General features: G+C 50.9%; 1 protein-coding gene across 2 annotated transcripts in view; it reads right to left on the bottom strand.

Annotated features, from left to right (window-relative positions):
* Myrip (myosin VIIA and Rab interacting protein) overlaps positions 1–15,414 on the bottom strand; it is a 172,890-nt gene that overhangs the window by 34,743 nt on the left and 122,733 nt on the right. For both annotated transcript variants that reach the window (XM_057768005.1, XM_057768004.1), the window contains exons 6-10: positions 15,029–15,126; positions 14,760–14,840; positions 12,434–12,580; positions 10,483–10,636; positions 4,757–5,376 (exon numbers count right to left, since the gene is read on the bottom strand). In XM_057768005.1, the coding sequence (XP_057623988.1) occupies positions 4,757–5,376; positions 10,483–10,636; positions 12,434–12,580; positions 14,760–14,840; positions 15,029–15,126 (1,100 nt within the window). The remainder of the gene's footprint in view (positions 1–4,756; positions 5,377–10,482; positions 10,637–12,433; positions 12,581–14,759; positions 14,841–15,028; positions 15,127–15,414) is intronic.

Genomic DNA, 15,414 nt, shown 5'->3' with positions numbered 1-15,414 from the left:
TATGAGGGCTTTGAACAAAAGTGTAAAACTTTAAAAGTGCCATACAATCCTGGATGGAAAAGCTTGATATTACAAAGACATAAATTATTCCTAAGTATATGCATACATTCAGTACAACCCAATAAAATGTGTTTTTGTCAAATTGAACAGATTTTTAAGAAGCCAATTATATGAGTAAAGGGTTGAGAGATGCCAAGAGAGTTTTAGAAAATAATGTAAGTATCAACTAAATCAACATGGGGTGGGGAGGGAAGAAGGGTCTGAGACATGGACACACACACACACACACACATCACACATTCACATGCGTGTGCAACTATCCACCAGACAGCAACATGTACTGTAAGGAATTCATAATGAAAACATTAGATCTGTACAGGAAGGGAACAAAGAAAACAGACACATGGTAATAAAATAAACTCCATACATATTGAAGAAGGCATCTCATGCCAGCAGATACATGGTGGATGACTTAAGGATGTGGATACAAATGAATGATTTGAAAAATGCCAGCTCTTACTTCACACTCATAAAAGTAAAATCTATGTGAGTCAAACAGATCAACAAAAAAAATGCAAACCTGTAAAGCATCACGAAAAAAGTGGGAAAAGAAAGATGCATAAGCTTGAGAATTTATGGCATTAAATAATAAAACGATAAAGGAGACAACTGGCAGGGGCTCACGTAGCCCAGGCTGGCCTTGAACTCAACTCACTAAGTAGTTGAGGTGACCTTGCACCCTTGATTATCAAGTGATTGCAGGCGTGTGTCACTGCGCCTCTTATGTGCGGTGCTGGGAATCGAACCCAGAGCCTTAAGTAAGCTAGGCTACCACCCTGTCAAATACCCAGCCCCAATTGTTACTGAGGAAAAAAAAACACCACAATAAAAGATAAACAGTTGAGTATGATGATAGATAAAATATATAAATGCATTTTTCACATAAGGAGAAATGGGAACAGTTTTAAAATCAGGGAAGAAACAATTTCAGTGGAAACTATGCAAATGCTACCTAAAAAGATTTTTTTTCCTCACATAGAATTGGCAGAATTGAACAGACGAACAATGACATTGTTGATGACATGTGCAAAACACACCCATACACCGTCATGGCTATGTAGAGAGCTGTGAGTTCTGACAGCTTAATTTGACAAGTCTTTAAATTCGCACGGCGACATTCCATGCGACTGTCTGAAGCCTGGAAACTTGGACCAAATCTTTAAATGCCCATCGCTCTGGGGAAGGATGAACAGTGGCATCCTGAGTGGAGTGTGGAAGCCACGTGGTCCACTCGAAAGTACTGAGCACCGTGGCTTAGAACTGTCCCTGAATAGCAGGAGGGGCTGACAAAGCGAAGACAGAATCTGAGGCCTGAGAGGTGGGTCAGCCATGCAGAGCACTGATTGCTCTTGAAGAGGACAAGAATCTGGTTGCCAACACCCATGTCCGGCCACTGCATTCACAGTTCACACACACACACACGCACACACACACACACACACACACACACACACACACACACCTAATTAATAAAAATTAAGAAAATCTTTCCAAAAGACTAGACTGATTTTAATGTGTTCACTGCTGTTTTTAGTGTGTGTGTGTGTGTGTGTGTGTGTGTGTGTGTGTGTGTGTGTAACAGGGTCTCCCACTGGCCTGGGGCTATGTAGGCTAGGCTGTTTGGTCAGCAAGCCCAATGATCTGAAGTCTCTGCCCCCTGGTGCAGGGATCTCAAGCCTGCACCACCATGCCTGGGTTCTACATGTGTTCTGGGGATGAGACTTGGTCCTTGTGCTTGCAAAGGAAGCGCTTTACCAACTAAGCCATCTCCCAACTCCCGGTTTTTAATTTTCTACAGTGTATTCCTTATTGTCTGCACTCCGAGTGGGCTGATCCCCTGCCCTGGAAACACTAGCTCTCTGAAATCTTTGGCATTTAGAATGCCCAGATTGTTGTGTGCCAACCCCCTTGGCGCCACTCATGGTTGGGAATTAAGACTCAAGGAAGAAGATGGGCAACATGACAGCAAACACAGACAGACTTGCAGGGCTACAGCTTTAACTGTCCTGTACACACATGAACACACAAAGATGGCTATACTGGAAAGTCATATGTCAACCTGACACCTCACAGTCATCTGAGAGGGGGGGAACCTGGATTAAGAAAATTCCTCCACAAGATTGGGCTGTGATTGAAGTCAGAGGTCCCAGACCATTGTAGGTGGTGCCATCTCTGGGCTGGTGGTCCTGGGTTCTATACAAAAGTAGACTGAGCAAGCTGTGGGAAGCAGCCCCCTCCATGGTCTCTGCATCAGCTCCTGCCTCCAGGTTCCTGCCTGGAGGAATTCCTACCCTGACTTCCTTTGATGATGTGGACTCATTAGGTAAATTAACCCTTTCATCACAGGTATAGACACCCTAAAAAATGACCTCACACAAAATACACCTATGGTCATTTTGGAGATCTAACATTGAGTTAGATTTTGTATAACTACTCGTCTGTACGCTGCTCACTGCTGCTGGTGCCCTTAGTGCTCAGAAAGAGGACATCAGATTCTCTGGAACTGGAGCTACAGGCACCTGTGAGCGGCCTGATGTGGGTGCTAGGAACCGAATTCAGGTCCTCTTTAAGAGCCATCTCTTCACCCTGTCTGTTTTCTGAGACAGGGGTGGAGGCATCTCACCATCTACCCCATGCTAGACTGGTACTGAATATGTAGTGCAGGCTAGTCCCTAATATATGATCCTCCTGCCATAGCCTTGGAGCTCTGGGATTATGCTGTGGGAGGATGCTCTTGTACACTGTAAAGATTTGTCACTCGTATTGGTTTAATAAAACGCTGATTGGCCAGTAGCCAGGGAGGAAGTATAGATGGGGCGACCAGACTAGGAGAATTCTGGGAAGAGGAAAGGCTCAGTCTGCAGTCGTCACCCAGACACAGAGGAAGCAAGATGAGAATGCTGCACTGAGAAAAGGTACCAAGCCACACGGCTAACACAGACAAAAATTGTAGGTTAATTTAAGATGTAAGAGCTAGTTAAATAATAAGCTTAAGCTAATAGGCCAAACATTTTATAACTAATATAAGCCTCTGTGTGTTTCTTTGGGACAGAAACTTCGATCTGCAGCATTATAGGCACGTGCCACCATGCCTGGCAGGAAATGCCATAAGTAGGCTTTAATATTTGTACATTATAGTATGCTCATTTGCTTTGTCTTTTATTTATTTATATATGCCTAAAGTAACAGTTTAAACATGTAATTTTTATTTTATTTCATTCCTGGCTTGGGGTGGATTGAGAACTGACTGCCTTATGAAAAGAAACCAAAGGTTTGGACCTCTGGCAGCGCAGCAGCCCCACCTAGTGGGGATGAGAGGGTACTGCTATTTGCTCAAGGTTGCTCCTAGGGGAGGATAGGCATGAAGTGTGCTGGTCCCTTCTCACCTTCTCCTTGGCCTCTGCCTTCTCCCTGCCTGGTGCTGTCCTGCTTGGTTTTATCTTGTCAGCTTGAAACAGGCTAGAGTCAGCTGGGAAGAGGGAATTTCGGTTGAGAAAACGCCTCCCTAGATTGGCCTGTGGGCAAGGCTATGGTGCATTTTTTTTTTTTTTTTTTTTGATTGATGACTGATGAGTGAAGGCCCAGTTCACTGCACCGCTCCTGGGCCAGTGGTCCTAGGTCGTGTAAGAAAGCAGTGTGAGCGGGCCATGAGGAGCAAGGCAGTAAGCAGAATCCTGCCATAACATCCTGCTTTCTCCAGTTGAGTTCCTGTCCTGACTTTCCCCATGTGACCTCAGAGTTGCAAGCTGAGACTGCCCTTCCCCAAGTTGCTTCTGGTCATAATGTTTCATCACAGCAATGGAAACCCCAACAAAGACAGGTGCCTTGCACAGGCGGAAGCTTGGCATGAGTCTGCAGCCACTTTGTGGTAAATCGGAAGCCCCTGGCGCCCCGTTTTGAACGCAGCGATTAGGAATGCTCCTTAGGTATATACCTTGGCTTGTTTTTTTCCTTAATTTTTGAAACATAATAATTAACTGGTTTGTGTGTGTATGTGTGCATGTTCATGTTTGTGAAGTGCATGTGTGTATGAACATGTAGTGGCCAGAGATTAACCTCAGACATCATTCCTCAGGAGCCATCCACCTTGTTTTTGAGACAGGGTTCCTCACTGACAGGGGCTCACCACATAGGCTTGGTGGACCAGTTGGTGACCACGAGGATTCTCCTGTCTCTGTCTCCCCGGCACTGGGATGACCAGTGTGCAAGCCATGCTTGGCTTTTTACGTGGGTGGGGGTTGAACTCGGGTCTTCAAGCTTACACAGCAGGCCCTTTACCAACTGAGCCATCTCCCCCGCCCTGCCCTGGCCCTCTCTCATGCTCACTTTCTCTTCTTCCTGTCTACTATGAACCGAAGAAGCCCCTCTACCATCTGCCCTTGCCGTCAACATGGTCTGCTCAAGCCCAGGATACACAGCACCCGTGACAGAAGCCTCTAGAACCATGAGCCCAAATGAAAACTTTCTCAGGATGTGTTCTGCCAGGTGTTTGTTCATAGTGACTAGAAAGGTCTAAGACAAAGACACAGAGCCACAGAGGGTTGATGTGACCTGGCTCAGGCCCTTGACTCCTAGGTAGCAAAGTCAATAGAATCTTAGACAGCAGATCCCAAACCAGGCTCTCCAGACCACCACATATGAAGAACGGCCATCCTACTTCAAAGTGTGTGCGTGTTGGCAGGTGAAATTTCCTTACCTGATGTGTGTGCAGACCCTGTGGATGGGAAGCAGGCAAAGACAGCCCCCTGTTTGGCTCCTCTGGGCCCACTCTGGCCCTTCTCCACCTCCTGGCCCTGTGGTCTGCAGTGTGGAGGGTCTCTTCTGAATCGCTACTGTCAGAAGTCTCTCCGTAGACTGCCTGGGGGTTGAAATTCACATCCAGCTCTCCCTGGAAGCGCATCTTCTCTGCTGTGGGGTTCTTGGGGGTCTTCCTCTGCAGCCAAATCAGCCTGGCCCGACGTCCAGCTTCCCGAGATGAGCTGGTGGAGGAAGTCTCTGAATCGGAGCCCATGGCCTCAGGGTTTGAGGGAGAGGTGGCTGAGGGACCTTGGCCAGAACACTGTGTAGGCTGAGGCTGGGATTGCTTGGCTCTGCCCTGGGACAGCGGGCACAGCTTACTCAAGGCCTCACTGTAGTCAAAGTCTTCCTCACTGTCGGAACCTAACTCATCATAGGCCGATGTCACACTGGACGCCACCTCCAGGGCCTGAAAGGTACCACTCTTGGGTTTGGCCAGCAGGCGGCTTGGAGGCCGTGTACCATCATCCTTCAAGGCCATCCAGTTTCCATCAGGACTCTGCAAAACTGGGGCCAGATCTGTGAGGGAGGAAGGAGAGAAACCAGAGGGGGTCCATTACCACTGACAGAGCAATCTGGGCAGCATGTCATCTCCCATGACCGGCTCCCTGTGAGTTTGCAGAGCAACCGCCTTTAGGAAGAGCAGGAGGGCGCACCCAGCACACAGGAGGCTGAGTGTTCAGCCATAGACGGGTTGATATCATTGATATCGACTTCTCCCATCCAAGGCTCAGGGAACAACATGGATGGGGAGAAAAAAAAGACTTTGAGATGGAGGAGGAGGAGGAGAGCTGTGGAACTCCTGGACATGGCATGGCTGTGGCACACACCAACTCACAGCCGTGGTGACCTGCATGAGACCTGTACGGTATGGAGCCAGTCCTAGGTCCAGTATGGGTGGGGGAGGGGCTCACGGGGGAGGAGTTATTGGCAGCCGATGGCTGCAGAGGGAGGCAGAGTTGCCTGTCTTTGGAGATGTGGACCCCAATAGGTTGCTGATGCCCCAGGGCCAGTTGAACTCAGGACGATAATATGACATGAAACTGGAGGAAAATAGGTTGAGGGGTCCTGGGGGTAGCTGGGAGGAGGTCCTGGGGCTGTATGTAATCAAAATACACTGTATACATATATAAAAATCTTAAAGAGTGAAAGTACTATTAAGACAAAAAGTTCTCAGGGACCCTCGGGGGCCTCACAGATGGAGTGAGACTTGGGGTCACGGTCCCTTTTCAGGCCTCCTGAGTGCTGCCCTGCCCTGGTCTGAGGCTGACAGAAGGGATGGGGAAAGCTGTAGTTGCCTGCCTAAGTTCTTGTTCTCCAACACTGGCCATGGGTTCCTCCCTTAGGTCCTCAGTTTCCCCTCACTGATAAGGGATAATTCTACCTCCTACTCTGCCCTGAGGATTTTCACAGATGTCATAGGCAGCCTCGCTACACGGGCACGAAGCCTATGATTTATTGAACCAGGGTTTTGGAGAGGACCTGAGGCTACGTGGGACTGGTATTTCTTGTCTCAGAGGCAGGAATGAAAGCACAGCAGCAGAAGCAGATCTCCCCTTGCATCTTCTCTCCACTCCACGGCAGAAACCCAGACAGAGAGGAAGCAAGATGTGACTGCCTCGCCGAAAAAGGTACCAAGCCACGTGGCTAACACAGACAAGAATTATGGGCTAATCTAAGTTATAAGAGGTAATAAGAAGCCTGAGCTAATGGCCAATCAGTTTATAATTAATGTAGACCTCTGTGTGTTTCTTTGGGACTTAACAACTGGGGAATGGGGCAGGACAGAAACCTCGGAGGAAGACCGATGCCGGTGGAATGTGGTTTTCAATGCAGTGTCCCGGGTTCACAGCCACTGCCTCCTGGAACCACCCTGGCAGGACGCTGAGCTCTCTCTCCTCTGAGCATCAGAAACCAGGGTTTCCTCACACCCAGGAAGATGCTTGGCCCTCCTTCTGCCACTCCCTACTCTTCTGTCCACCTCTGCCGCACCTCGTGGTCACCTCCTGGTCCTCTATTCCCAGAGTCGGCTCTCAGCCCCAGGCCTTCCTGGTCTGTTTTCCATCCTTGTGGTCCAGCCGACCCCACAGACGGCTCAGCAGCCTCCCCATGACAAGGCCTGAGGACCTGGATCCCAGTCACCTGCTGGTCTAAGGAGTAAATTAGCCTGCTCTGTCCTAGGGACAGGTTCCCCAGAACAGAGGTCTCCAAGACCTGGACACAAAGCCTCCATGCCAGGCAGCCGCTGCGGAGTCTCAGATTCCACACCTCTCTCACTGGTGGAAAAGGATGCTTAATGGCTCCCCGAGTTGTCATGAGGATGACAGCATGAAAAAGCTTATACCGTACTTGTTCAGAGAAGAAGATTCGTGTGTGTGTGTGTGTGTGTGTGCATGCGTGCGAACCACACATATGTGGGTGTACATGCATGTGGAGCCTGCAGGTGGTCTTCCACTTAAGTGGCTCTTCCTCCTTATTCTCTAAGGCAGGGTCCCCTAGTCAAACCAGAGCTCACTGATATGTTGCATAAACAGGGCTGCTGAAGTGAGGGGCAAATCCAACCAAAACTTGGGGCTGGGAGCTGAGCACTGGCTGCTCTTCCAGAGAACCCAGCTTCAATTCCTAGTACCCACATTGTGGTTCACAATAGCCTGTCATTACAGTTCCAGGGGATCTGATGCCCTCTCCTGGTCTCCATGGGCACTCCATGCACGGGTACATATACATACAAAACACCCAAAATAATAAATAATGTTAGAAAAGAGAATTTCAAAAGAACCAAGGGTTCATGCTGAACCCTGGATGCAAGGTTAATACCAGAAAGTTACATCTCAGAGAGTGCCTCAGCCTGTTTCCTGGCCGTCTGTGGGACCTCATGACATGGACTATGAAGCCCATGGAACATGGTGCTGAATGTACCAAGCACTCTTGGCTTCTCTCATCTATCTACTGAGTTGGATTACTAAGTGGATTCTAAGCCTGGGTCGTGGACCACACGCACTCACTCCACAGTCATGTACACAGAAAGCAGATGTGCGTGCCGTTGTCGTTATTCAGTGTTGCATGTGCTCCTCTGCGATGCAAAGGGGTCTCAGCCAGAGCTGGGAGCACAGGCTGAATGGCTGGAGGAGCCAGGGTGCTCAGACACTACACAGAGCCCCCCAGAGCCAGGAAAGGGGCAAGGCTGACTTCCCCATCGCAGATCCTGTAATCTACACCCACAGTTGCAGCCGGCACCGTCAGAGGACTCTCTGAACCTCTGGCTGCCAGCACTTCGAATTCTTCAGCTGACCCATAACCTAGGTTCAAGACCCGTGTTGTGTGCCCTAGGCCGGAAGGCTTGGGAATTGCCCCTTGCTGGGGGCGTGCCTCCACTTATAGCTGGGGGGCTGGTGGGGTAAGCGTCCACCTCCCTTGCCTGATCGGCAGGGGCTAACTCCACAGCTCCAGCTACCCCTGTGATAAGCACCTGGACCATAAGACATCCACTGCTTGCCTTTCCTTTCTCATCTCTTGTCCGTCTGTCCTTGTGCATTTTCTGGGCTCAAGTCCCAGGTGAATCACAAGCCCCTAGGTGCCCACATCAGACTCCACCTCTGGTAGAAGCCACAGTCACTCAGAAGTAGCAAGGTCCAGTAGAACCCAGGAAGAGTGTGCACCAGAGGGCGGGAAAGCTAAGCCAAGTTTGCGTTCCGGGCGGGGCCTCAGCATGAACTGTGACGCTTCCTCTAGCCCAAGACAGGACAGCAGAGGAGGACCTTCCCTACAAAGTCCCACTGCCCAGGTCCGGACAGACAGAAATGTGGTACTTGTATATACAATATATGACAGGATTAGCGTCAACCTGTTGATGGCTCTGGGGACAGAGAACAGAGGGAGATGGAGAGCAGATAAAAGGGGAAGTGGGGAGACAGAGCAGAGGGAGAGAAGGGGGGCAGAATGAGGAAAGAAAGGAGAAAGAAGGGGCAGGAGAAAGGAAGAGGCAGGGGAGAGAGAGGAAAGGGAGACAAGCAGAGGACACGAGCATGCTGGGTATCTGAATGGTGTGTCTAGGAATGAAAAGCATTTAAAAACCAAAACCATAAAACTACACAGATAAAGCACTGGACTGTCATCTGAGTGTTGCAGCTGCACAGTCTCCATGTATCAGCTACTCCACCCATCAGCTGCTCCACCCACCAGCTACTCTATCCACCAGCTCCACCCATTAGCTGCTTCACCCCTCAGCTGCTCCGTTCATCAGCTACTCCACCCCTCAGCTGCTCCGTTCATCAGCTACTCCACCCATCAGCTACTCCATGCATCATCTACTCCACCCATCAGCTGCTCCACCCGTCAGCTACTCCACTCAGCAGCTGATCCACCCATCAGCTACTCCATCCATCCCCTACTCCACCTACAGTTGCTCCACCCATCAGCTGATCCACCTATCAGCTGCTCCACCCATCAGCTACTCCACCCATCAGCTACTCCACCCACAACTGCTCCACCCATCAGCTACTCCACTCAGCAGCTGATCCACCCATCAGCTACTCCATCCATCAGCTACTCCATCCATCACCTACTCCACCTACAGTTGCTCCACCCATCAGCTGATCCACCTATCAGCTATTTTACCCATCAGCTGCTCCACCCATCAGCTACTCCACCCATCAGCTACAGACCAGGCACTAGAGGATTCATAGGGAAGGGATCTCTCCTGGGAAATCTTCAGATTAACAGATATTAAGCATTTCTGAGTCTTTGCACTGGGCTGATTTTGCTCACAGGCTGTTGGTTAGTTATAGAGGGGAAATGACAGCCAGTCTTTAGAAGTTTATTTCTAGGGTAGCCAGCTTTCTGTTATGTATTTTTGCTATTCAGGGAAGGGATCTGAGTCCGAGCTACAAGACAGGTTGAGAACACCACTAACAGTTGGTCCACAGGACAACATGTGGGTCTGCCTTCTGCTGCATGCATGCATTCACCTGGTGAGGAACAGACCTGTGCTGGAGGGAACAAGCCCCCCAAGTGTGGGGCTTCGTGGCCCCTGGCTTCTATTTACATGGCCACGACCATTGTGTGAGAGCTTAGGAAGGTAACTGAGTCTAGGTAAGACCCAACAGCTCTATGAAGGGCCATGCGTTACAGACGTCGATGTGAGTTCCAGCTCCTAAGGAAGAGGCAGAACATTCTAGAAGCAAGCAGGAAGAGCATAGACACAAGCAGACCAGAGTGCCACCCCTTAGGATAGACAAGATAACTGCCTTGCAGGGACCCTTTCACGGCCACACACACACACACACACACGCATGGGTGTGCGCATACACACAACACACACATGACACACACCCACACATGCACGCACACACACATGACACACATGTGCGTGCACACTCGGCGAAAGGCCACGCGATAGCTGGCAAGCCTGCAAACGGCACTTGTGAAACCCACTTGGAGCCAGGGAGCAGTGGCACACACCTATAATCTCAGCATTTGAGTGGTGGATGGAAGCCAGAGGATCAGGTGTTCAAGGTCATCTTTGGCTACAGAGGGAGGTGGGGGCCAGCCTGGGCACTGCTATGAGGTCGTCTTATCTCATCAAAACAAAACACAAGCAACAACAACAACAACAAAACCCATTACTTGTTCCATCCAGCCCGTCCACACTCTTCCAGCTGGGCAAAGCTGACTCCTCCAGCAGACGCTGGCCATGGTCCCTGGCCTGCCTTGGTGCAGCCTCCGCTGAACAGGTCTTCAGAGCGTCTTCTGTAGTGAAGGAGTATGCAGACTGAGACCGCTGTGGAAAGAGAGATGTGTGAGCTTTCAGCACAGCCCCAGGACGAGGGCCTCTAGCTCAGCAGTGAGCATGGTCCAGTGAGCAGAAGACATTGCATGGTGAGGCTGTCTTCCTCAGCCAGGCTAAGAGCCGCAGATCAGCACTGATGTTTGCTTTGAACACAGTAGGCTGAGGAGGGAAAGAACACTTCACATAACCACTGAAAGCATCCATGAAGACAGGGACCTTGGGACCCTTGAGCACACCGTCTCCCGGCTGGTTGCTGTGACATCCCTACACCCTCCTATCCCAGTGACAAATGTTCTTTTTGCCTCTCCCAGCAGAGGGGAGAGCAAAGGAGACATGGTGTGCTCTCTCGGAGATACACAAGCAGGGCATGGCAGGATCTGGGCAGAACACAGGAGCCCTGTGCTTGAATGTCATTTCTGCCACGGCCTTGGCCAACAATCTGGAAACTCCCTTTTCCTCTAAGTTCACTGTGCATTTCAGGGTAAGTGACAGCTTCAAAACTGCCCAAGGGCTGGGGAGATGGCTCAGCCAGAGGTGTTTGTAAGCATGAAAACCCACACAAACCCCCCGAACCCACGCTGAAAACCAGGTATGACCAACTGAGGTGGTGTACACACATCTGTCCTGTGCAGGAAGGTCCTACTCATAGGGGAGTTAAGCAGACATGCGTCACAGGGCATGCAGACACACTTCATCCCCAGAACGCAGGAGGTGCATTCTTGTCACCAGAATCCAGGGCAGTTCTGGTGATGTAACTCAACAATATAGGGCAGGGTGGTCAAGGAGTTATATCATTTTGCCAAATCCTTCGCAGGAAGTCAAGAGGCCTCAGAATCACTGCAATGAAAACTTGTTCCAGCAGGTGGCGCGGTAGCGCTTGTGTGTTTATCAGGAAGTGCTGGTATGACTTGAGCAGTAGGCTTTCTCTTTATTCTGACTCACTCCCGCCGCCCCTGGTCTCTGCTTTTCTTCCCTTCTTACCCACACAAGGGTATGTCGGGGAAGCCAGCTTGGAGAGAGCTGGGAGGGGCCGGGGAGGCTCTGGGCTCCTGGCTCATGAATGTTCATGTTAGTGACACACAGAAGATGGAGAGATTTGAGCTGTCAGGCATGGCCTCTTTACTCTGGAGGCAGTAGCTAAGAAGTGGTCAAAGTCATCTCCTCCTGCACCTGGGACCTCAGGGGGCTTTTTAACTATTCAAAGGCTCTATTTTCCTCAATGTAAGGGTCTCAATCCTGCACTGGTGTGAGAAAGTAGGTCCTCCGTGAGCTGGGGAAGATGGCTTGCTTCGCAAGTACCAAGACCTGAATTCGATTCCCAGCACCCACATTTAAAAGCTGGACACAGACGGGCACACATAATCCCAGCGTTGGGAACTTGGAGACAGAAGGGTCTCTGGGGCTGGCACCTGACTTGTCTGAACTGGTGAATTCCAGACCAGAGGCAGACCAAGCTGGAGGAAGGACACCTGAAGTTGACCTCTGACCTCCACATGCACACCTGCACACAGGTGTGCACACACGTGCAGCCCATGAACATCTTTATCTTCCCTAAGATGGTCTCCACGTAAAAACTCCCCAGCAACCTGCGCTTTCCCTCAGCTCCTTGCTCTCCCCTGTACCCCACACTCTGTACCCCTCCACACTCCCTGCTCTCCCCGGGAACCTCGGTAGCACTCTCAACTGCAGATGGCAAAATGTGCCTCACCCTTTCCCGCGGGAGAACGGCTCTAATCCACACACAGGCATGCAGAGAGTGTGGGGGGCAGCAACGCTGTGCCGACTCACCCAGAGGGTGGCACGTGCTCGCTGTCGTCCTGGAGGGGCCGTGGTCTCCTCATCCTCTGCCTTCATACCGCCACTCTGGGGCCGTGGCCACTCCGGCCCCTCTTCCTCTGCTTGTGGCTCCGCTTTGCTCTTCTGCTTTCTTATAATCTGGGGAAACGGGGACACGTCACTGAGGAGGCTTCTGGAGGCTAAGCACCATGACGGGGTCATCTTTGGGATGCTTTTCCAGACACCCAGGAACTTAGTCCAACAGCTTGCTTCAGACCCCCTTGTGTTGACAGGGCGCATACAGCCTTGATGGCCTACAGCTCCTGTGGGTGACAAGGGCAGCCACCCTTCTCCATCTGCAGGGGAATCAGCCTCCCTCACAGCAGATTCCTCACGCCACTGACAGGACTGGGGTAAGTGCCTGCCGTGCAAACATTGAGATCCAAGTTTGCTCCCCAGAACCCCCGTGAAGAGCTGCTGGGTGGCTCACAGGTGTCTTTCCAGCACCAGGGAGGCAGAGACAGGAAGATGTCTGAGGCTCACTGGTCAGCTGACCTCGCCTAATCTGTGGGTCCCAGGTCCCAGTGAGAGACCATATATCAAAAATCAAGAGCGCTGGAGCTTGAGGAATGATTGCCGTAGGTGGACATAACATGGTATAGTGTTTGCTTGGAGAAACTATGGATCTCCCGTATCCATCAGGACATCTTCAGGACACTTACAGCCTGATAGATGTGTTATTAAGATAGTTGCTGGGCTCACTGTTTGGGGAACAATAATGAGAGAAAAGCCTACATGTTAGTAAAGATGTAGTTGTCATGGGTGTAACTGTGTGGTACCAGGCAGGCAATGTTCAAAGGGCAGGAATAGGAAAAAACAGGCTTCGGGAGGTGGCAGAAGATCAGTGGTTAAGCTAGCATGCTTTCTTGTCCATATGGACTCAGCCTACTGCTTGGTCCATTAAGTTCAAGCTGTCCTTTTTGGAACCTTCTGGAATTCCTTTCCCTATATGTTTTAGATCCTTGATTGAATGAACCTGTATATAAGGAGCCCGTGGCTATCAATGGCTGATTGTGGTATTTTTCTGACTTCCCAGGTTCTCTATGTAAGTGACTTTCACTCCATGTTAGACTCCGTGCTGGGGACTACAGAGGAATTCTGGGAGATGCACACTGTCCTCTGCATTTGATAGGAGAGAATACAGGACCAGCGAGACTCATGTGTCAGCTAAAGCTGCACAGCACACAGGCCTGGTGCCTTTGGCTGCGGGTCTTGACTGGAGGAAGCATCTAGAAGGCTCAGGGAGAGGCATACACCCAGGTCCCTTTTTGCCCTCAGCTGTGCTGGCACAGCCGTATGCATTTAGTGGGCCCATGGGTATAGATTCCTCTGGGCCCCTAATGTCTACAGATGGGGCAGCTGAGAACGTGACCAACCCTGAAGCACCAAGATGGAATTCTTCAGTGGGTATCTGTTCACATGTTTGTGTGTGCACACGTGTGCAGAGGTCTCTTTGATCTCTATCCTTTCTTTATTTTCAAACAGGGTCTCATATTAAACCTGTATTTTGCCTACTGGGCTAGGCTGGCTGCCCAGTGAACCCCAGGGACCCACATTATCCTGGGATGAAAGGCACAAGCCACTCAGGGTGTGCAGTGAGCATTTTACTGGAGTGAGTGGTCTCCCGGCCCTCAGTGGGCTTTTCGATGACCGAGTCATGAGAAGGGCAGTCATGAATGAAGGTGCCTGCTGAGGCAGAGAGGTGGCCCAATCAAGGCTCTCCTCCCATTTCTAGGGTGAGATCAGCTGCATTTGTCTATTGGCTTTCAGGATTCTCCTCGTGCCCCCCGCAGGGCTGGCCAGCGCTGTCTCCTACCTTCTAACGCTCCAGGGGAGACCATCTGTTAGCTTAGCTCCCAGGTTTCTAGCTGCAGGTGGAGCTATCCCTGTCCTTGACCCAGGATTGGGCGACACCTCTGGGTGCCCTCAGGAGGGAGGTGTCCTTGCTGTGTGAATGGGGTTTGAGTCTCTGTGGCTGTGAGCAAAGGCTGAAGTTTATCAAGATACTTTACTGACAACCCTTCTCAGGCGTCTCTCTAGTCTTCCTGTCCATGGGAAATATGCCCTTCTCCGGCCTCTGCCCTGAGTTCTGCCAAGGGTTTGATGCTCTGGCCACGCCCATGTGAGGAAGGCGCGGGCAGCAGACAGAGTGGATTCTGTGGCTTGCTTCCTTCTGCTCTAACTCTGGTCATGGTATCAGCCAATGAGTCCATCCTGAGTTTACCCTCCAGCTCTCCAGCCCCTGGCCTGGACCCTGTGACCATATGAATTACCCTACCCTCTGCAGGATGGTGGTGGCCAGTTCCTCGGTCAGCTCTTCTTTGTGGTCCCGCAGGTAGCTGGCCTCGTTCTGCTTGTCCTGTGGAGGAAGAGAATGGGAATGAGGGGTCGTTGTCACAGCGGTCCTGGCAGCAGTACAAAGGAGGCCACACACACCTTGCTGAGGCTAGAGTGATGCGGACCCCTGGCCCTCTGCACTTGCTGTGACAGTCAGTATGCTCCCACTTGCTACCCCGTCCCAGCCCCACCATAGGAAGGAGGTCCTACCAGGCTGTCCCCGTGGGATTCCGCTTTGGAAATAGCTTCTTCAATGGCTTCTTCTGCCACGCGCAGGGCGACAGCCAAGGTGTCCATCATGCTGTGTCCTAGGAAGGGAAAGAATACAGAACGGGTCACAAATGCCACATGGGTTACTTTTCTGCTTACAATCCTGGGGTTCTGGGACACACTCGAGCTGCTCAGGATGGAACATGAGCCCACTGTCCTCGGCATCCACCTCACCACCACCTCCACCATCACCCACATCCCACGCCATGTGTCTCCCTCTCCCATCTCTGCCTTCTGGTATCCTTCTGTGTGAGCGAGACGGTTCTGGAGGCTGTCAGAAAGAAAGGTCTCTTTGTCCACATTCTCAGACAGCATACATTCTCATT

The sequence above is a fragment of the Chionomys nivalis genome, chromosome 4, assembly GCF_950005125.1.
Source record: "Chionomys nivalis chromosome 4, mChiNiv1.1, whole genome shotgun sequence".
Classification (NCBI taxonomy): domain Eukaryota; kingdom Metazoa; phylum Chordata; class Mammalia; order Rodentia; family Cricetidae; genus Chionomys; species Chionomys nivalis.
Note: the sequence above shows the minus strand (reverse complement) of the source record. Positions and strands in the feature narration are given on the sequence as shown.